Source organism: Chelon labrosus (genome assembly GCF_963514085.1).
Source record: "Chelon labrosus genome assembly, chromosome: 5".
Taxonomy (NCBI): domain Eukaryota; kingdom Metazoa; phylum Chordata; class Actinopteri; order Mugiliformes; family Mugilidae; genus Chelon; species Chelon labrosus.
The window spans coordinates 11446068-11468350 of record NC_140341.1 but is presented as its reverse complement, the minus strand read 5'-3'; the positions used below and the strand labels follow the sequence as shown (position 1 = coordinate 11468350).

Sequence of the window (22283 nt, the reverse complement as noted above, 5' to 3'; positions counted from 1 at the left end):
ACCACAACTGTGACCTCTTGCAGGGCTCAGGGTAAACCAGGCTTCCTCTTCCTCATTAGGCACTGACAGATGTTCTGAAGTTCTCTGCACAACAGTCTGTCCATCTATAATAGGACTGGTTGCCAAAAGCCTTTCTGTTATAGAGGTGTTAGTCCCTCCTTTCTATTTCAGCATGCTTTTTACCTCCCCATTTCCCTTTGAGTCCTCTTTCTCCTGCAGCTCTGTTTTCCAGGATTCTGCAGAGACATCCACCTCGGCAGTCTAAAGCTGCTACTACTACTAAACCTCACTCTGTGTTCTCTACTCAAATGTGCTGACTTTGGTGTTTCCCTGGTAGATGGTAGCAGTGAACGTGGCGAGAAGGATGCCAGCAAAATTACCACCTACCCTCCGGGGGCTGTGAGATTTGACTGCGAGCTGCGAGCTGTGCAGGTCAGCTGTGGGTTTCACCACTCAGGTAGGTTGTTTTCCCTCATGGCTGCTTCTGGACAGTCACCAGGTCAGAGCTGTTTCAGGAAACTGCTGCTACTACTACTGCAACATTACAGTTATTATGTTGCTTTACAGTGGTGCTGATGGAGAATGGCGATGTCTACACGTTTGGTTATGGTCAACACGGGCAACTCGGACACGGAGATGTCAATTCCAGGTACTCTTGTTAATTAAACTGAAGTATTTTTGTTATTGTTATATTAACAGTTATTGGGAAACATCAAATAATTATGGCAGAAAGAAGGGATATGTCCAAATGCTAAGTGTGGGGCGACGACTACTAAAAATAGCCATTTCATATGTTAAAATGCCAACCTTAGTTGTTCTAACAGTTAGTTTTTCTACCTGCCAGGGGCTCTCCAACTCTGGTGCAGGCCCTTCCAGGTCCGAGTGTCCAAGTGACAGCAGGCAGTAACCACACAGCTGTTCTCCTCGTGGATGGGCAGGTCTTCACATTTGGTAGCTTCTCGGTGAGAAAACCATTATTGTGATATGATCTGTTAAGTTTTCTCGTGCTCTTTGTGCCTAAAGCTTGAGCCTGAGTATTTCTCCTTGAATTCCAGAAAGGGCAGCTGGGCAGGCCCATCCTGGACATGCCCTACTGGAACGCCAAGCCATCTCCAATGCCCAACATCGGTGCCAAATATGGACGAAAGGCTACCTGGATCGGTGCCAGCGGTGACCAGACGTTCCTGCGGATCGACGAGGCTCTTATCAACTCGCACGTCCTCTCTACTTCGGAGATCTTTGCCAGCAAACACATCATTGGCCTTGTGCCCTCCTCTGTGTCTGAGCCACCTCCATTTAAATGCTTGCTTATCAACAAAATGGACGGAAGCTGCAGAACCTTCAATGACTCTGAGCAGGAGGATCTGCAGGGATTTGGGCTTTGTCTGGACCCTGTGTATGATGTCATATGGAGGTAAATCCAAGAATTTAACAGAGTAGATTACTGGTATCCATATGCACGTATATTGTAAACATATTGCTGCTTAGTTAGGGGGAATATTACCAGCATTTATACCCATTTTTAAATATTTGTTTCCAACCATGACTCCCTGTGTGCTTCTAGGTTCTTGCCAGCCTCAAGAGAGATGTGGTGCTACAATTCAGTGATAGCTGATGCCAGGATGCCCTCTGCAACAGATCTACAGGCTCGTTGTAGCATCCTTAGTCCAGAGCTTGCATTGCCATCAGGATCACATGCGACCACCACTCGCTCTCATGGAGCCCTACACATACTTGGTAATTGTGGGAGCTAGTCATTTATCAAAGGGCTTATGTGCCTCATAAATTCATGTTCTTACATGTGCATGATCGCTACCACACAACTGTTGTTATGCCACCTTTCAAAGAGTGAAACCAGACATGTGGTGGTGCTTGAAAAAAAAAGGTGTTACCCACTGTCTGACTCACTGACTTTACTCCTTCGACAGGGCTTTAGGTTATATGATTAGATAGGATATTCTGGCCCATATGTGAAAGATATTTCTTCATAAAACTCCACTTTTTTAGAATTGTGTTACATCCCAAGTGAAAGATGCCATAAAACCAATGTAATGTAAACCATTTAATTTTGTGGATTTGCTGTTTATGTCTTCTGCACAATTGACTTTATTTGATCATAGGCAGACATAAAGCACCATGCATTTGCGAAAACATTGTTAAAATATTGTTGATGCTAAAAAGAAGCATGCTATCTCCACTTAGGTTGCCTCGACACGTTGGCAGCCATGCAGGAGCTGAAGATGGGTGTAGCCAGTTCAGAAGAAGAAACCCAGGCGGTGATGAAGGTCTATTCCAAAGAGGACTACAGTGTGGTGAACCGCTTTGAGAGTGAGTGAACTTATACAGAATGAATTTGGCCTTCATGTGCTTTAACTTTAACTGTGTCAAGTGACACCAAACACCCAAACTCCTGCAGAGCCTTAATGATCCGATGTGTGATGTTGTAGGTCACGGTGGTGGTTGGGGTTACTCGGCCCACTCTGTGGAGGCCATCCGCTTCTGTGCTGATGCAGACATCCTGCTGGGTGGGCTGGGCCTGTTCGGAGGACGAGGAGAGTACACTGCCAAGATCAAGGTGAGCACTGGTCGGACACATTTTTAAAAACTTTCATCATTACTGTCATTTTATCACTCATTTCTGTTGCACTGGGATTGGCGTTTAATCCATAGCATGTGCTGCTGTGAATTATGTGTACAGGTATCTCAGTTTCTCTCAAATGGAATATACCAGTTTCTCCTGCAAAACATGCATGGTTAGAGAAAAGTTGTACAACCGTAATTTAAGCGCTATTTAAGTTTTCATCGTAATAGATAAACTTTCTGAAATGAACCTTAGAATGAAACAGACAGAACCGATTAAGCGACTGCTTCTCTAAAATGACTCTAGTTTACACCACATTAATCCCGTACTGTTGTTGTGCAGCTTTTTGAGCTGGGACCTGACGGGGGTGACCATGAGACTGACGGTGATCTGCTGGCTGAGACTGATGTATTGGCTTATGACTGTGCTGCCAGGTACAACGAGTTGAAAATAATATTTCTTCTTTTGATGATCTCCATCTTTGAACTCTGTGATTGATGACGCTTTTTGTTTTTAGGGAGAAATACGCCATGATGTTTGATGAGCCGGTGCTGCTGCAGCTCGGCTGGTGGTATGTTGCGTGGGCCCGAGTGTCTGGTCCCAGCAGTGACTGTGGCTCCCATGGACAGGCTACCATCACGACTGATGATGGGTAAAATTGATTTATGATCTGGATAATAAAGCAATACATCTTATATTTTCCAATGATTCCTTATTACTAATCATGTACTGATGCCGTTTCTCCCTCTTTAGTGTTGTCTTTCAGTTCAAAAGCTCCAAGAAGTCAAACAATGGTACAGACGTTAATGCGGGTCAAATACCTCAGCTACTTTACAGGCAAGTCAAATTCTTTACATTTTGTTAAAACATAAAGCATACGTTCTCCGTCTAATAGACTTGACAAGTAAATAATTTGGATATTTCTTTTGTATTTTAACATCAGGCTCCCTTCAAACGATGGCAATGCATCTAAAGGGAAACAGCAGACCAGTGAACCAGTCCACATTCTTAAACGCTCATTCGCACGTACAGTCTCAGTGGTGAGTATAGTCTCTGAAAAGTGTTTTTGCTTCTACCTGTATTGTTGTTTTTGCAACAACTGACTGTGTCTCATCGTAGGAGTGTTTTGAGTCTCTGCTGAGCGTCCTACACTGGAGCTGGACCACCTTGGTTTTGGGTGTGGAGGAGCTGCGAGGACTGAAGGGTTTCCAGTACACGGCCACGCTGCTGGACCTGGAGAGACTGCGCTTCGTTGGCACGTGCTGCCTCCGCCTGCTCAGGGTCTACATCTGTGAAATCTTCCCCATCGCTGGTAAGAACACAGAGAACATAAACGCAGCTTTACGGATGAGAGTATAATGGTGCATTTTGTACTTCATATAACACAAATAAAGTAGTATTCACGTTCACGCTAAAACGTATAAATAGGCAAATAAATAAGCAGACTTCTTTTTCTATTCATTTAGTCAGAAAAACTTCAACAAGAGTTTATTTCAGAAAGTACATCGATTCCAGTTGACTGCTACATCTTCTGATCGTGCTTCAAATAATTTTTTTTTTCATCCATTATTTGATTTCTAGCCAGCACCAAAGCTGTGGTGGAGGAGTCGAGCAAGCTGGCGGAGTGCGTGGGAAAGACGCGCAGTCTGCTGAAGAAGATCCTGTCAGAAGGAATGGACAACTGCCTGACGAAGCTGGACAATGATCCCCAGGGCTACTTGTCTCAGCCGCTCACCCTCCTGGAGGCTGTGCTGCAGGAATGCCACAACACCTTCACCGCCTGCTTCCACTCCTTCTACCCGACGCCTGCTCTGCAGTGGGCTTGCCTCTGTGATCTGCTCAACTGCCTAGATCAGGTATGATGGTCACATGCTGCTTGCGTGTTTATCAGTTAATTTCATGTCAATAAAACATTCATTAAAGGTTTAGTTTTAAAAGCATACCTTCTTCTGTGTCTTTACTTAACCGCCGAAGTTTGAGAACCGCTTCTCCCCTAGCAATACTGATGATTAGACAGGAAAAGTTTTGCTAATGGAGAAAAAAAAATCTGACATTCATTCTTGTTCTCCTTGCATTTCAGGACATTGCTGAAGCCAATTTTCGCACATCCAGCAGCCGTCTGCTGGCAGCTGTAATGTCAGCACTGTGTAACACCTCAGTCAAGTTGACGTCCATCCTGCCCATTGCATATGACGGGGAAGTGCTGCTGCGTTCTCTGGTCAAACAAGTCAGCACGGAGAACGACTCTGCCCTTGCTCACCGCTTCCCCCTGCTGGTGGCCCACATGGAGAAACTAAGCCATGTGAGTTCTTCGTACTGCGCTCCCATCAACGCTTTCAAATCAGTGCTCATGGGTGCAGTCAGGGACCCAGGAAAAAAGTCTGATAGATGGAGAATATGATAGCATTATCATATGCAGTGCAAATTTTAAATCAAATGTGTCCTGTAACTTTAGACGGAGGAGAACCTGATGGGGATGACAAGTTTCCGAGAAGTACTGGAGAAGATGCTGGTGATTGTGGTGCTGCCTGTGAGGAAGAGTTTGAGGAAGGAGGTGGAGCTGTTCTCTCCGCACCTGGTGTCCAACACCTGTGGCCTGCTGGCGTCTATCGTCTCTGAGCTCACTGCCTCTGCCCTGGGCTCTGAGGTAACTTCCTCTGATGCTGACTACCACAGATATAACACACACTGAAGGCCTCTATGAAAGATAACAGGGCTTGGCTTTGGCAAACAATCATCACAAGCTCTTGTAAAAAAAAAAAAAAAAAGCTCTGCAACATAAGCAGAAGTGTCATCTGTCATTTTCATTAACCTGTGTCATCTCTACTCTAGGCTTTCACTTTGTAATCATTTCTGTCTGTCAGATTTGTTGGAACACATCCACCTCCGCTCCCATTTCTGCCAAAATCTGCATTGTCACAATACAGCTTTATAAGTTTATATAAGATCTGTCAGTCAAGCCATGTCTTTCACCTGTCTTTTTATTTCCTCTTCTGTGAATCCAGCCTCCAGCCTGTTACTTAAAGCTCTGTTGTTATTAAAGTGACAGACATGTTGTCCTCACTGTTGCCAGAAAACAGTAACACATAGGCAGACACTGTTTTCTACATTGTCACTATGGTATGCCGAGTCATTAAGTGGGAGTGGCAGATGTCTGTCGTCCGCCCTCTGACGCTCTCTTCAGTTTCAATTATCATCCATCTCTCTGTTCGTGCGCATACACATGTACCGCAGTCGGTCTGTTGTTGCTATAGTAACATCACTTGACGGCAGCCTTCGACGACCCTGTTTTCTACCCAGTCTGTTGTCAGGGGAACAACTCCTCCTCCCCAGGGTACCTGGACTGAGTCCCTATGCAGCTCTGTCTGGCTCTCTGTAGTCTGCAGTTATAAATAGTAGCAGGTTCTGTTATCTAATGCATGACGGATATTTTTATTTAGTGCAAGTTTATTTTGTTATTTCGCACTTGAAAACACATTGCTGGCCTCTACATATAAATCATATTCATTAATTGTTCAGCAACATTTGCATTTCATTACTTATCCTTTGAGTGCAGTTTCTAATGCTCTTTGCATAGAAACGACATGAGGATTTTAAGTGGAGATGCTCCTCATCAATTGTGTTCATCAACCCTGTGGGCTTATGTAATAGATCTGATGTGTTGGGCCACATTTCTTAGTGTGTCCTTGCTTATTAGGTTGACGGCCTAAACTCGCTCCACTCTGTGAAAGCATCTCCCAACCGCTTCACCAAAACCAGCCAGGGCCGTAGTTGGAACACGGGCAATGGCTCTCCGGACGCCATCTGTCTGACAGTGGACAAGCCAGGCGTTGTGCTGGTGGGCGTCTGCGTCTACGGAGGAGGGGGCATCCATGAGTATGAGCTAGAGGTGCTGGCTGATGATGTAAGTGATTTTTATTTTTTTCGGGTTGCTTGCTTGACTGGTTTTCGGTCAGTTGTTATTTTTATAACTTGTGTTCCTTTTACACTTCAGGCGCAGACAGAGCACCCAGGGGACTCGGCACATTCGCACAGATGGACATCTCTAGAGCTGGTGAAGGGCACCTACAGCACTGATGATTCTCCAAGTGATATTGCAGAGATTCGCTTGGACAAGGCTGTGCCACTCAAGGTACACAAACTCAACAGAGATTGAAATGTTTTTGAAATATAAAGACAAGAGTCTCTTCTTACTTGTGTTTAAATGCATCTATTTTATTAGTAAATAAATTCTTTTGCAGGAAGGGGTGAAGTATGCAGTACGACTACGAAACTACGGCAGCCGGACAGCTAATGGTGACGGAGGTATGACCACAGTGCAGTGCTCTGATGGTGTATCCTTCACCTTCAGCACTTGCAGCTTGAGTAGCAATGGAACGAATCAGACCAGAGGACAGATCCCTCAGATTCTCTACTATAGGTAAGCGCAAAGCCAGCATTTTCTATCATCTCACATGTGTGAATTTTCTTTTCTAACTTTAATTTGTCTCTTTGCTGAAGGAGCGAGTATGACGGGGATCTCCAGTCTCAGCTGCTGAGCAAAGCCAATGAGGAGGACAAAAACTGTAGCAGAGCTCTGTCTGTGGTCAGCGCTGTGGTCAGAGCGGCAAAGGACCTCCTTCACAGGGCATTTGCTGTTGATGGTAAGCAGAGAAAACTTATAAATGTGTTACAAAAGCTTTGGTAGTTGCTTTAGAGGCACTTGGAGTGGGATCTGTCCAGCCTTGTTCAGTTTTAAATATGTTCTTTCTTGTCTTCAGTGGATGATATCCCAGAGCTACTAAGTTCTTCCAGCCTGTTCTCCATGCTCCTGCCTCTTATCCTGGCTTACATTGGCCCTGTGGCTGCATCTGTACCTAAGGTAAGTGTTCAAACCAGGGCTGTAAACTGTTCTTGTTGTCCGCAGTGATTCTCAATGATGTGACACTGGTGTAATTTCTTTTTCTTCTTCATTAAGGCTGCTGTTGAGGTTTTTGGACTCGTTCAAGAGTTGCTTCCTGCTGTCTCTGCCCTCAACCAAAAATACGCCCCACCCACATTTAACCCCAACCAGTCAACAGACAGCACCACTGGCAACCAGCCCGAGCAGGGCCTGTCAGCCTGTACCACCTCAAACCACTACTCAGTGATCGAGAGTGACCACCCTTACAAACAAGCTGGCGTCACTCAGTACAGGGTAAAGTGTCTTTTGGCGTGCTTACTCCTTCAGTAGCAGAATTAACTTTATATATATAAATATATATATATCATGTAACTAATCTTATTTCGACACTCCTTGCCTCAGGTATCCTTCCCGGACTGTGTTCGATGGACCACAATTGAGTTTGATCCACAGTGTGGCACTGCACAGCCGGAGGACGTGCTTCGACTGCTCATCCCCAGCCGAACGCTCCACCTGTCCAACCTAGGAGGCAAACCCTTGATTCACGACACCATCAACACCTGGACTGAACTCAAGAAGTTCTCTGGCTCCACAGGCTGGCCAACCACTGTCCTTGTGCTGCCAGGTATGAAAGGCACACCAGTGTTTTTTTTATTTGACATACAGCTTCAATCATTGTGACAGTGTTATTAAGTCTGTATTGTAGCTGGCCCAGGATGATGCGGCAAATTTTTAGCAGGGGAGCTTGGGGGAAAAAAAAATGACTCATCTCTTCTCTGCTTACAGGAAATGAAGTTCTGTTTTCCCTGGAAACGGCCTCGGATTATGTGAAAGATGAGAAAGCCTGCTTCTACGGCTTTAAGTGTGTGGCTGTGGGATACGAATTCAACCCTGGTCCTGATGAGGTACAGACACATTCTCTTGTGACAGTCCTTTTGGATAATAGTCATTTGTGTGTGGGTGTCCAGATCTCATGGATATACTGCGCTCTGTATGTCACCGTAAAAACAGAAAAATATTATTTCTGACAAATCATTCTTGCACATTTCAGGGTATCATCCAATTAGAGAAAGAGTTGGCCTACCTGGGTAGTGTGTGTGCTGCAGCTCTGATGAAGAAAGACCTGGCCCTCCCTATAGGTATAGAAAACAGTGCAGAAGGGAATTTGTTGCAGAATTTCATGTGTGATTTGAGGAGATCATTCAAATGTCATTCTGGTATTTTTCTAATTCCAGGCAATGAACTGGAGGAAGATCTTGAGATTCTTGAGGAAGCCTCTCTTCAGGTATGTTATATTCTAAATTAATCTTTAGGTATTAAATGAGGAAAAAAAAAAGATTTCTTCATCACTCAATCTTCCTTGATCGTCTTTTCCCTCATGCAGGTGTGCAAGGCCCACTCAGGGATCCTGGGGAAGGGTCTGGCCTTGTCTCACTCTCCCACCATCCTGGAGGCTCTTGAGGGGAATCTGCCCCTACACCTCCAAACCAACGAGCACTCTTTCCTTGAGGACTTCATCACCTGTGTACAGACCTCAAGTGGAGGTCGTCTGGCCAGGTTTGTTTCTATGCTAATCTAAGAATGCAAAATTTGAAAACTGTATATCAACTTTCCCCTGTAGCTGATATACAGTTTTGACTAGCAATTCCAAATGCGTTGTCTTTTTATTGTTTGCTACCTCCAGGTGGCTGCAGCCAGACTCTTACGCAGATCCTCAGAAGACCGCTCTGATCTTGAACAAAGACGACATACGCTGTGGATGGCCAGCTACTGTGGTCGTACAAACCAAAGACCAGTATGGAGATGTGGTGCATGTTCCTAACATGAAGGTCAGAATAGTTGCTTTGGTGTTAAAATAAAATCACGGCGAAACTTTGTCTGCAGTGCGTAATATTCGAGACCTCTCTGACTTGTTCGTTCTCCTTCGTGTCTAGGTGGAGGTAAAGGCTGTACCCGTTTCACAGAAAAAGTCAATGCAACCTGAGAATGTGAAGAAGCTGCAGAGGCTACCTGGAAGCTCCTCCCCTTCTTCCTCTGGCCCCGACCTAACCTTCGGAGGTCTGCCAATGCCCAAGCTGGAGGCCACGTATGAGCCCATGATCGTGAAAGAAGCTCGATACATTGCTATCACCATGATGAAGGTCAGCATCGTTTAACTGTCTCTCACTCCCTTGCTTACAATTAGTAGGCTGCAGATGCTCCACAAGGGGGAGCTGCTTGGTCATTGTCAGATCAATTGACTGCACAGCATACATCTTAGTGTGCCACCTATTGGAAAGGAAAGGTAGCAATTTAAAGCTGCACATTTAGACATGTCAGTACATTTTAATGAATGCTGTTTGATGTGTGTTTACGACTAATAAAAATTAACATAATGCAGAACATTAATGAGGCAATCGAGCTTTTTTACTCACTGTCTGTCTGTGTTGGTTTTAGGCATATGAAAACTACTCCTTTGAAGAGCTGCGCTTTGCATCCCCAACCCCAAAGAGGTAAGTGAGATAGATACAAGAGATGTTTTCCAGCAAAATACAGTCTCCTTGACAGCACAGCACTTTGGTCATCTGTTGCTTTATATATATATTTGACTTGGACTGTTTGTTGATCCCCATTCAGACCCAGTGAGAATATGCTGATCCGTGCCAACACTGATGGAACCTACAGTGCCAACTGGACTCCAGGAGCTGTCGGCCTCTATACAATCCATGTCACCATTGATGGCATCGAAATAGGTACGTTACAATAAATTACCATATTAAAAATGCCCACCAACACAGCACAAGTCCTGCGGTTGCTACTGACAAACACTGATTTACATTTTAAAAAGTTTTTTGAATGAACAATGATAAATATTTTTTTTCCTCTTAGATGCTGGTTTGGAGGTAGAAGTCAAAGACCCTCCCAAAGGCATGATACCACCAGGAACTCAGATGGTCAAACCAAAGGCTGAACCTCAGCCAAGCAAGGTGAGTTTGTCTTTCAGTTGTGACCACCCAGGACATGAACGTGCACATGAACACCCTTTATAAAATGCATGTATCCTTGCAGGCACCGGAAACCGCTTGACTATATCTGTAACTATTAAAATTGTCTGGATTATGTAATATTTTAACATGAGTACTGAAACGTGAGCTCTCTGTAATGTGAAAGTGTGACATCAGCATTTATTTTGCACCTCTGGGCAGCTGTTTCCACGTCATTGTTTTGGTTTGCTGACGAAGAAAAGATTTGCTGTTCCAAAGGAACAACATAGAGCGTAAAAATATGAATAAAGCGTCCTTGTTTACGTTAACCTGGTGGTGGGAAAGAAGCCCTCACTGTATTGTTGCTTCACTCTGCTGAAAGTGCCAACAAGCAAAGTATGTTGCCCATAACTAGATGAGCGCATGGAATGAGTCTTGACACTTGAGTCTGGTTGTTTACTGTACTCCGGTTATAGTGTGCATGTAAACATATTGAGTGAAATTATTCAAGCAGCAGCAGCTGATTTATTACTAAATACTCCAACAAAAACGAGGAAACTGTTGGAAATGGCTTCAGATGCAAAGAAAAAAAAAGGCACCTTTGGTCATCATCATTTTGGGAAACATTTTTCTTTTTCATTCCATAATGGGGAAACAAGCAACAATCTGCGCATCCAATCAGTTTTACTTCTCTGGAACAAGTGTTCCATGGTTTTCCATGCACCAGTCTGTAAGTAGATGAAGAAAGCAAGATTAAAGCAAGCTTCATCCAGCTGGTGCTACTGAAAATTGAGCTCCTAAAGTTTCCTCATCTTTTGCTGTGTATGTGTGTGTGAGTGTGACGACTTAGAAGCAGGCTCTTTGTGGGTTAACGCATGCAATCTTCCCCCCCCCCTGTCAACTTGTACTGCTTCCTCTTGTTCCTCCTCCTCCTGCACTTCTTGACATATATTTATTTTTTTTCTTTCTATTCTTTGCTCCCGCCGCTCACGGTCTCCAATCTCCCCTCTGCTTCTCTCAGGTCCGCAAATTTGTGTCCAAGGACAGCGCAGGCCTGCGTGTGCGTAGTCACCCCTCCCTGCAGAGTGAACAGATAGGCATAGTGCATGTCAATGGCACCATCACTTTCATTGACGAGGTAATTAACTCTAGATCAGGCAGACGATAAATTTTATTATAAAGTGTATTCTATCTGGAAAGCTAGCATCCCTTTTTAATCTCTTTCTGAGTTTCATCTTCTTTAAATGAATAAAAGACATAATTATTAAAGTTTTTGTCTATATATTAGAAGCTTCAAGTAATCAGAGCCTCATGATTTGTATGTATTATTATATATAATATTAAAGTATTATTACCTCTCTAAATAATGATTACTACCTTATAAATTTGTTGCTCTTATCTGTGCTGCTTCATACTCTTGCAAGGCACTCTGAGGCTACATTAAAGGCTTTATATGCCTTTCCAATGATTTCAAAGGATGTGAATCTAAAAATAAAATCGGAGCAGTCTTATTGATTGCACCGTAACGCCACACATATTGAGTTTATTCGCCAGTCCGGAACCATTTCTGCACTCCCATCCTTTGGTAATATCTCTAGGGACATTTATTATTTATTTTTTTTCACAAACATCCTTCTGTAGCCTTAATATATTGTCTGCTAAACACTTTCCTGCAGCCTCAGAGATGTCCAGTGTGTGAGTGGGTGTGTGTGTGTGTTAGTGGGTGCTTCCCTCCGGTTTCCTTAGTAACGGGACAGCATGGCTGTGCTCTGCTCTGTTGCTTGTTTTCCCTTAGATCCACAATGATGATGGTGTGTGGCTCAGGCTCAATGATGAAACAGTAAAGAAGTATGTTCCCAGCATGAATGGGTACACTGAAGCCTGGTGCCTCTCATTTAACCAGCACCTGGGCAGGAGCCTACTGGTCCCAGCTGACGTAAGTAGAAGAAGGCCTGCTGACTCGGTTTGATAATAAGAGGCTCCTGCGCTGCTCATTTGGGGAGGAGCTTGTCTGTGTGTTTTTTTTTTTTTTTTTTTTAATGATAATGGGTTTTCAAGGACTTACTTGTGTTTGGCACCCACTCCCCAAATGTCCTTGAAGCATGGAAAATCATCAGAGTATATCATCAGAGTATAACTGTTGGGGCGTTGTCTTGCATGAGATATATCTTAGCAACACTGAGTATGGAACTTTTACTAACACGCTGCGCGAAAGACACAGTAGTTTGGGAGTGTGCATGCATTATCTTACCGCTGAAAGTGTACTGTAACATGACCATCACATGTTAAGCTGGACAAATGCTCACGTGGTTAGGCAGCATACGTTTATTCCATTAAAGTGAACCCCAATGCAGGGATTGAAAGACAATTTAAACACGTTGTGAAGGAGCAATGGCCTCCTGTGGTGACGTTGGTCTGCACTGTTTGAGTCTTCAGTTCCTCAAGTTGCACACTTGAGCATGTGATAACAAGGATTTCTCCCACTTTTTGCTCCATGGCATGGAAACCAACCACCAAATTATTGAATGGGTGTATGAAAATTGCACTGAGGTCAACCAGAGACAACGGTGGTTTCCTGTCATGAACCAATCACTGGACCACAAAAAAAAGATTCAGTGGAGATTTTACCACTACTGCTCTACAACTCCACCTCTGCATTGGGATGCTTTCAGGTGCTAGGGCGCTCCCATGTAAGGTCTCTGTCTGAACAGCATGACACACTACATCATCCAAGTGGGGAATTTTTTTGGAAGTTTCTTCTATATATGTATGTATTTAATTTTTTTTATTTCTTGAAGACATGTGGTCATTGATTTGGAAATAATGACCCTAAGGTTTTTTTGGACTGCACCAGAGTTTTTGAATTTTTGGAGCGTTGCCCAAATTCGTTCCTCATGGGCCTTTTTGTCAATGCTCCACAACTAACCGGCCTGTTTGAGTCGGAATCTGTCCTCTCTTTGTCACTTTCCCAAATAACTTCTTATACCCTGGAAAATCCAGAAGAGCCAAGCTGTTTTTTTGTTTTTTGTTTTTTCTTCCAAAAAAATACACAAACACCTTCCCACCCTTCCCGTTTTCTCTCCTCTCTCGAGTCATCTACTGTTTCATGACTGTCTTAAAATTTGTTGCTCAGAATGTCTTTAATGCTAGCCAAGGAGTCAGGGATATCGGCTTTTTGTCGTGGACCCCCTTAACTATATTCCCGTCACAGGTGAGTTGTATGAAGGAGGGATAAATAGTTATTTTGCCCCATACGTAGATAATTGTGTCTGTTACTTTACTTGTCTTCTTGAACCCCTTGTGACTTTGATTTTTTTTTTAAAACGGTGGTAACTTTGAGGCGTAAGAAGTCAAACTCTAGTTGCATGGTTGTCTGTGCAGTGATGACACAGGTCCTTCAAAAATACTAAAGTGACACTTAAGTAATTACTCGTTGCATGGGGTTGAAGATACTAATGTCCACTCTGTTGCATGAGGTCTTGTTTGAAAGGCTTGTCAAATATAGTCCTGTATCCATTGTGTGTCATAGCATGCCTCCCTTTACACTGCAAGAAAAAAGCGAGCAGGCCACTTCATTCGAGTAGGTCCTTTGTCTGTTGATTGTTAAACTGCACCACCGCAATGTTGAATGGACTGTCGATTTCTTATGTTGTGTGTACTGAGAATACTTTGGCCTTAGACTGTATCAATAAATGCATGTACAGGACATGCAAGTTGAATATCTGGGAAGTAAAATATGGTTTTGGTGTATCACTTACAGTTGATGAGGGTGGATATGCTTACTTGCTTTCTAGTCTTTGTGCTAAGCTAAGCTAAGGCTGCTAGCTGTAGCCTTACATTTAGTGGCATCAGTCCTCTTTAGAAGGAAGCAGAGCAAACAATTGCTTGCAGACCTTAAATACCACAAAACACATGTCTAGGTGCTTTTAAATTCTTTGCTATTAGATGAGTGTAATGTGCTTAAAATGTTATATGGGGAAAGCTGGCTGGACTACACGCTTTTTATAGTAACACGGCTAACATTGGCTTCTCATCAGGGCTCAGTAGTCCGAGCCCTTGCTCTGGCCTTCTACATTTTAGGAGCCTGTTTCGCTGTCTGCTGCACTCTGACTCTAATCCGTGCTCTTAACTCTTGCAGGAGGTCAGGGGCCAGTCGGAGGAGAACGTTAAGGAGGTGAGCAGCTGCCCTTCCCACGAGGCCCCCATTCGGGTGCAGAGCAGGGCAGGGCAGGGCGGCGGCCCGGGGCTTTATAAGGTAGTGAAGACCGGCCCCTCTGGTCACAACATCAGAAGCTGCCCAAACCTTAGGGGTATCCCCATTGGAATGTTAGTACTTGGCAACATGGTCAAGGCCATAGGCGAGGTACGCACTCACCCCAAATAATGCATTTTGTTTTTTTTGTTTTTTTTTTGTGGCTGGAGCTGAATAATCAGTCTGTTTAGATCATGATTATAGTAGATTTTGGCCTTCAAATGTAATCTCTCTTTTCAAAGGGGAATATAACAGCTGCTTCTGGGTGTGGGTGTGTGTTCTCTATCCTTCCACTTCTTGAGGTCTTACCAACTCTTGTGGCTGCCGGCAGTTTTTTTGCGTGCTTCTTGACTAAACTAATTTCAGTTTGTCTATAAATCCATTGCAGTTTCAGGGTGCCTCACTCGGCTGCCTCAGCACTTTCTCACTGGCAGTCTGATCACAAATGCTGGACCCTTTCTGTGCCTTGACTGTACCTTTCTTGCACTTATAACAATTCTGTCAATATACTTTGAAGTGGTCTTTGGCTTTTGGGATGTGGAGCCCTCCCCTCTTTTGGTTATCACCTGTCATTGGCTGCTATGGTGTGTCATGCTGTTCAGTAGTTTTCTTGAGCCTGTACTAGAATGCCCTGTGTGGATCCGGGAGTTGCAGCCTGCACTTACTAACACTTCCATCTGTGTCTGTTTTTCCAAAATGATAATGTTTCAGGGAGTTGAGAAAACACAACTTCATGCATTTACCTTTCAATAAGCTACCCCTTTCTTAGAGTAAGTTTTTTTTTATTTAAAAATTTCAGCTACGTCCGTTTTTGTCCAGCAGTGTCCACTGATACACAAAAATCAATTCCATGTGATCTGCTGCTGTGTACTTTTATATGTGTTAATCAGATGAGTTGAATGCTTGCATGTCAGTGATCTTCTGTGGAAGACTTTGTGTCATGGTTTTGTATGTGCAGTAATAAACTGGATGTGGGAGGGTGGGGGAGCATACAGAAAATGTCTGACTGGTTTTGACAGTTTGTGCATGTGTGTGTTTGTGAGTATGGATAAAGAGTGTTGTTTGTGTATCAGGTGGTCAACGCAGAGGGAACCTGGGTACAGCTGGATAAGAATAGTGTAGTGGAGTTCTGTGAGAGTGATGAAGGAGAGGCCTGGTCATTGGCCAGAGACCACGGTGGAAACCAATACCTCCGCCACGATGACGGTAAGTTACAGCTTGCTCTGATTGTCTAATAGCTGATAACCAAGGTTTAACCATGAAATCTTTACATCAAAATAATGATGTGATCTAATTTGCTTTCACAGAACAAGCCTTGCTTGAACACGGGAACCAGACGCCGCCACCCAGCCCTTTCTCTGTGCAGGCCTTCAACAGAGCCACGACTTCAAATGGAGCACAGGGCTTCGACTATGGCATCTCCAACAACAAAGGTGAGGTCAACCTGGAGTTTATTTCAACAATTCAAGAGTATACATAATCTGCATATCACTTTCTTTTCATGTCCACTTTGTTTGACATTTCGATTTCTCAGACTCCTTGATTGTCATTTTACCATTATCTCACCTTTAACTTCACTCTGTCCTTTTGCCTTGATTATTCCCTTCTTTACTGTAACATACACTAAATGACTGTTCCCGCATTGTTTGGACTACGACTTTTCACATAACTGTATAAGTTCACGGTAGGGCCATTTTTGTGCTCATATATCAAAGAGTTAACTCATTGTTATGAGTATGAGTACATATTGCGATTGTAATTTCTTCAAGTTTCTGCAAAATGATGAGTCAAACTCTATAAAGGTGCCATCTGTTGCTGACCTGTCATCGCTTTTTCTTTATGCATGCTTCTTTATAGTGTGTCTACTGTTGTTACTTCATGCCTAACATCTCTGCAATGTCAGGCATATTGTCCGCATGCATGAGCCCTTCGCCGTGCTTCCGGTCATTTGGACTTCAATGGGCGTTTTTCTTTTTTTGGAGTACACGGACTCCACATCTGAACATCTCTATTACACGTCACACTATTATATTTGATCATTTACATAATTGCGGTGTTCTTCAAAATATAGTTGACTACTACAAAACAACATCACCTGTCCCATCGGTTTTTACCATCATTGAATGGTTCCCAAAGGTGTATGTGTGCGTTTCTGCAGGAATATCATGCTGATGACTTTCCTTTTTTTTTTTTTTTTTTTTTTTTTTTCAGGCCAAACACAAATCTGATTGTCTCTAGCTTTTATCATGCTACATGTTAATCTGTGAAAGCCTTACTCTAGTCCAACAAGTACTAGCAACTGAAGCACCTTATCAAGGCTTCTGTGTGTCCGCTCTCTATTTAAAATTGCTGACTAATTCCTGTGTCAGTTTGGACGGCACTAACGAAGGCTAAACCACTGCAGTAAATGTCTGCTTGCATAGAGTGCATATGGTTGGCAGTTACACTTGGGAGAAGATAAATATCCTTCCAAATATAGTTTGAGCAATCAGGCGGAAATATGTCTGGAATACTGTATGCCCATCCAATATACCCAAGATATAGAATTCATTTTTTGATTTTTAAACCCTTAATTTAATACAGAATATGCCAAAGATGGTGACATTTGGTTTTTAAACTTCTGGAAGTGCCAGCAGGAATATGTAGCATGAATAGGAACCCTTACACAAGCCTTGCCAACTCTTAAACCACCTGAATCACCAAGGCGTCATCCCAGCTTCAGCAAGCTCTGACGAAATGACAAGGGATGTAAACTGTACCCTTAAAAATGTCTCTGGAGATGGCCCCATTGGTAACTCTCAATATACAAGTGATATCTCTCTGCCTGGGCAGTTCAACTGGTCACTGTTGAAAAGTTCTGCCAAGAAAACTGTTAGGTGTCTGTGAACATGGATCATGTAGTCATCACGAAGAACAACGTGCGTTTGGAACTTCTGATGAGGACAAGCAAGATTATTTTTGAAGAGTGACTCTTGAAGTGCACTCATATTAATGGACAGCAGCCCCCTCTGCTCTTCCATCACTAATAGAGTTTCAAAATGGGAAGCGACTGCTGAGTGGCGCAAATACAGAACGCTTTGTTGTTGAAAATGGGAACAAGCTAGAGACCCAAAAGTAAACCGGTGCAGTGTATTCTTTATCTTCTGTTCAGTGTATCGTAGCTGTGCATGCAACAGAATTTTAGCTTCCTTTTTTTTAAGCATTTTTCTTTTAATAAAATGCTCCTGGAACCCATAGTTTAGCTTTCCACGCCAGAACCCTTTGTGCTCCGTTCAACCAGGAGAGTTTCAACCTCACCTAAGCCTTCATCTCTCCATGAACAGGACTTCTGGGATCTTGGATTCCCATAATTTCTCCTCCCATTCTGCACATCTATTGTGTTATGGGAGATGACTCAATGACTGATAGAACATGAACTGAATGACCTTCACCCCCCTCCCCCCCGGAATCCTCAAACCATAGCATAAGCTGTAGTTTTTCCCCTTCCTCTGTCTCCATGTTTGCAGGTGACCGGTTGAGCGCCATACTGAATTCCATTCAGTCTGGGCCCTTCCTCTCAGCAGCTCCCTCCTCCTCCGTATTTGAGCAAGCTGCCCAACCTCCCTCCTCCTCTTCCCTTGTCCACAGCCCATTTGTGTTTGGACAATCCCCCTCCCAACTGTCTCAGCCACAACCACAGCTTCTGAGTAAGTCTGTCCTGCTTTCTGACAGCGCTTGCTTGCACAGGTGTTGATCCTCTTCCTCATAACTTTTTGTTTTCTGTTCATTTTATTTTATGGATTTCCTGGAGAGGGTGGGAGCGATGTGTGACACATAACGTTGCAGTTATGTTCTAATATCCCCAGCAAGCAAACATGTCTACTATACAGTGTTTAAATCTTGTTGGTAACAAAAGGTGACATTGCCTATGAAATGTATGCATTCACATGCATAGTCACTCGTTTTCCATAACAAGATTTCAAACTAATACTAGACTTTAATGTCTTGGATATTTTTGCCATGCGTTTAAGTAATAGGCTTAGTTTTTTTTAAATTTCTTGCTTGCTCTGCTTGCTCTTTTGTTTAGTGTGCCTTTTGCCCTCTTCTTCATCTTTATTCATTGCTGCTTTAACTTTAGATCTGCATCTTCCATCTCTGATTAACACCTTGTTTCATTTCCGCCTCTGCCAGCCCAAGGCTTTACCGCAAATATAAACAACAGTGGTCTGAATAGTTGTTTGTTTAAGGTGGCAAATAACAGTTTATGTCTAGAATAACCTGCCAAAGCAGTACAGTTTCACATAAGTCATTAACTAATGGTATAACTTAAATGTCGAGTTTTTAACTTCAGCCGGATAATTCCGGTAAAAAAGCAGCAGGATCCAAAATATCAAATGTTTGTGACTCTTTGAGGCCGTATAGCACTCTTTCTCCCTGTCTGTCTTTCCTTCTGCATTGCTAGTTTCTGTCCACTTTGTTTTTTTACCTGGTTATCCATTTCAAACGGAGCCCTGAAGATGTCATGGTGAAAAAAAAAGAAACAGATTTTTTTTTTTTGAGCTTTAGCTGCTAAAAAATAAAATGGTGGTGTAGTAAAGTGTTGTAAACTTGCTGATGATACTCGTAATGTTCATTAAAGTAAGACTCAGCTTCTGCACCACATAATAAACATTTTTTTTTTTCAACATCTACCAAAGGTGGTTGCTGTTCTCTAGAAGGAGGGAGGAAGCACAAATTACTAAAATGTGTGCTCACACTTTTTCTCCATGACTCTCCATGGTCTTCTTCTATAAGTGTTTCTTTCTTCATGTTTGTCAGTCTTTTAACGTGTTGTCCTTTTCCCTTTTTCTATATCACCTTGTTGACTTTTTGAGCCCACTGCCTCTATGTGCTTTCTTTCTTTCTTTCTTTCTTTCTTTCTCTCTGTGATGGCCTCCTTGCATTCCATGTCTCGTTGGTTTACCTGCTTCACTGTTTTCCGCTGTAGATGGTTCATCACGCAGCCTTGCTTCTCGCGAGCGTGTGCACAAAAGCAGTGTGTCCGTGGCTGGGCATGGTACTGCTCTCTCATCTCTCGCTCTAAGGCAAAAGGGTGGGTAATTATCACAGCATGCATGCCTCCCTCAGACTGAACAGAGGGTGGGTAGGAACTCACAGTCCACTCTGGAGTTGTTTGGAAAAACGACTTGTGCTAGTGCTAACTTCCAAAACTGTCCGTAAATATGTGTGTCTAAATAAATTACTGTTTCCCGAAAAGAAAACACTGAAATTAGCACATACTTTTTGTCACATAGGATTTTAAATTCAGTTAGCTGCTACATTAGTTGCTTGGTTTCTGATCAGTGGCAAGGAAACAGTATTTGTAGGACTAGTCCCAGGACTGGGCTGGAATCCATTTTTCATCAGCACTTCCATATCCATAGCTATTCTCATCCATATCAAAATTTAACACCTAGCGAATCACCTTGCTCTCCAAGTAAAAGACAATATTTCACTCACTGTTGTTTGCTTTACCAGGTATAACATCGTTCACCTTTGGTACTTTAATTATCTTTCTGCCTTTTCATTTCATTTTACCGTATCTTTTCTTGCATTACATTTTTTCTTTTCTCACAGATTTTAGAGTTAGAGTAACTCTCTTACCGCTGACGATGCCTTGTTTTGTGGTGTAACTGTGTTTGAATTATTAATGTCCAGGTGAACGAGGGAACCTGATGCCCGGCGCGCGGCCCATGTCCCCAGGCTCCAAACACCGTCAAGAGAACCGCTCACCCAAACAGGAGAGTCGGGGAAGCCGCTCATCTGAACAGAGCAGGGCCAAGACGAGCGAGGGCGGACTCTCGGCTAGCGAGGCCCTCATCCTGCGCTCGGACACGGCCAAACTGAGGTCTGACTCTCACAGCCGCTCCCACTCGCCCAACCACAACACTCTGCAGGCTCTAAAGGCAGACGGTAGAACCTCAGGAAATCGGGCTGAGTCCCCAAACCCTGGCTCTCGCTCCTCCTCCCCCAAACAAAAAGGTGTATCGTCTTCGGGTAGGTCTAGTCCCTCCAGCACCTCTTCCCAGCACTCCTCATCAGCTCACCATGACAAGAACCTCCCACCGAAAGTTAGCCCTTCCTCCAAAGCCCGATTGGATCCTCCCAGAGAGAGATCCAAATCAGACTCATACACTCTGGATCCAGACACACTCAGAAAGAAGAAAGTTCCCCTTACAGAGCCACTCAGGGGCAGATCTACCTCCCCCAAACCCAAACTGTCTCCTAAAGATCCAAATAAGGAAGTGACAAGTAATGCAGAGAACCGTGTTCCTTCTCCACATGTGACCCAAGAGAACCTCCATAGTGAAGTGGTGGAAGTCTGCACCTCCAGCGCTCTCCTCTCCAACGACGAAGTCAACGATGAGAACGGCGAAGCCCAAAATGCCGAAGAGGGCTCATGTAAGGTGCACTTCAGCATCGGCAAAGCCCCTGTCAAAGAGGAGCTGGAGAGCCGCTCTTCACCCAAAGTCAGCCGCAAAGCCTCCAGTCGGCACACGCGTCCTAAGAAGGACAAATCTGGTCCTCTGTTTAAAGGTGAGAGCACATCAAGGGTTGCAGAGCCTGCAAAACAGGCCATGTCACCCTCCGTGGCTGAATGTGCCCGCGCAGTCTTCGCAGCATTCCTGTGGCACGAGGGCATCGTCCACGACGCCATGGCCTGCTCCTCGTTCCTCAAGTTCAACCCAGACTTAACCAAAGAGCACGCCCCCATTCGCAACTCCCTGGGAGGACAGGGTGCCGAGGAGAAAGAGAGCAAGTTGAAAAACCGCCACTCCTTAGAGATTTCCTCTGCACTAAACATGTTTAACATTGCCCCACACGGCCCGGACATCTCCAAAATGGGCAGCATCAACAAAAACAAGGTGTTGTCTATGCTGAAGGAGCCTCCACTTCCGGAGAAGTGTGAGGACGGAAAAGGAGAGGCCGTTTCCTATGAGATGACCTCTCACCCCACTATGAGAGCAAAGTCAATCCTACCCTTGACATTGCAGCATTTAGTAGCATTCTGGGAGGACATTTCAATGGCCACTATCAAGGCAGCAACTCAGAACATGATCTTCCCCAGTCCAGGGTCGAGCGCCATCTTAAAGAAGAAGGAGCACGAGAAAGACAGTAAAAAGGCAAAGAAGGAGAAGAAGAAAAGGGACAAGGCAGAGGTGCGTCCGAGAGGGAATCTGTTCGGAGAGATGGCACAACTCGCCATGGGCGGACCAGAGAAAGACACTATCTGTGAACTGTGCGGAGAATCTCACCCTTACCCTGTCACCTACCATATGAGACAGGCTCACCCAGGTAGGAATACAGAAATTTTTTAGTATGCTGTACACAATGCTTTTAAAATGACATGCTGCAAATCTGCTCTGTTTCCTGATCATCCTTTCTTTCTATTTCCATGGCAGGCTGTGGTCGCTATGCAGGGGGCCAGGGCTACAACAGTATTGGACACTTTTGTGGTGGTTGGGCTGGAAATTGTGGTGATGGGGGCATAGGAGGCAGCACCTGGTACCTGGTGTGTGATCGTTGCCGGGAAAAATACCTAAGAGAGAAACAGACAGCTGCCAGGGAAAAGGTTCAGTATTTAGA

At 44.0% G+C, this 22283-nt stretch overlaps 1 protein-coding gene across 18 annotated transcripts in view; it reads left to right on the top strand.

The window, feature by feature from the left end:
• Window positions 1–22283, top strand: part of mycbp2 (MYC binding protein 2) — a 53499-nt gene that overhangs the window by 21624 nt on the left and 9592 nt on the right. For 6 of the 18 annotated variants that reach the window (XM_084544419.1, XM_084544415.1, XM_084544417.1 and 3 more), the window contains 39 exons: window positions 338–457; window positions 568–649; window positions 845–962; window positions 1056–1414; window positions 1565–1737; window positions 2203–2328; window positions 2448–2575; window positions 2924–3015; window positions 3099–3233; window positions 3335–3418; window positions 3525–3621; window positions 3701–3893; window positions 4163–4437; window positions 4662–4883; window positions 5037–5228; window positions 6279–6485; window positions 6576–6713; window positions 6823–7001; window positions 7082–7224; window positions 7342–7442; window positions 7539–7757; window positions 7866–8088; window positions 8250–8368; window positions 8515–8602; window positions 8699–8748; window positions 8848–9020; window positions 9148–9292; window positions 9398–9604; window positions 9900–9955; window positions 10080–10195; window positions 10332–10429; window positions 11448–11564; window positions 12222–12362; window positions 14565–14789; window positions 15752–15884; window positions 15986–16111; window positions 18185–18364; window positions 20355–21992; window positions 22100–22269. In XM_084544419.1, coding sequence (XP_084400545.1) covers window positions 338–457; window positions 568–649; window positions 845–962; window positions 1056–1414; window positions 1565–1737; window positions 2203–2328; window positions 2448–2575; window positions 2924–3015; window positions 3099–3233; window positions 3335–3418; window positions 3525–3621; window positions 3701–3893; window positions 4163–4437; window positions 4662–4883; window positions 5037–5228; window positions 6279–6485; window positions 6576–6713; window positions 6823–7001; window positions 7082–7224; window positions 7342–7442; window positions 7539–7757; window positions 7866–8088; window positions 8250–8368; window positions 8515–8602; window positions 8699–8748; window positions 8848–9020; window positions 9148–9292; window positions 9398–9604; window positions 9900–9955; window positions 10080–10195; window positions 10332–10429; window positions 11448–11564; window positions 12222–12362; window positions 14565–14789; window positions 15752–15884; window positions 15986–16111; window positions 18185–18364; window positions 20355–21992; window positions 22100–22269 — 7388 coding nt within the window. Of the gene's footprint in view, window positions 1–337; window positions 458–567; window positions 650–844; window positions 963–1055; window positions 1415–1564; window positions 1738–2202; window positions 2329–2447; window positions 2576–2923; window positions 3016–3098; window positions 3234–3334; window positions 3419–3524; window positions 3622–3700; window positions 3894–4162; window positions 4438–4661; window positions 4884–5036; window positions 5229–6278; window positions 6714–6822; window positions 7002–7081; window positions 7225–7341; window positions 7443–7538; window positions 7758–7865; window positions 8089–8249; window positions 8369–8514; window positions 8603–8698; window positions 8749–8847; window positions 9021–9147; window positions 9293–9397; window positions 9605–9899; window positions 9956–10079; window positions 10196–10331; window positions 10430–11447; window positions 11565–12221; window positions 12363–14564; window positions 14790–15751; window positions 15885–15985; window positions 16112–18184; window positions 18365–20354; window positions 21993–22099; window positions 22270–22283 lie in introns of all 18 variants that reach the window. The other 12 variants (XM_084544413.1, XM_084544412.1, XM_084544402.1 and 9 more) reach the window with 8 other exon arrangements.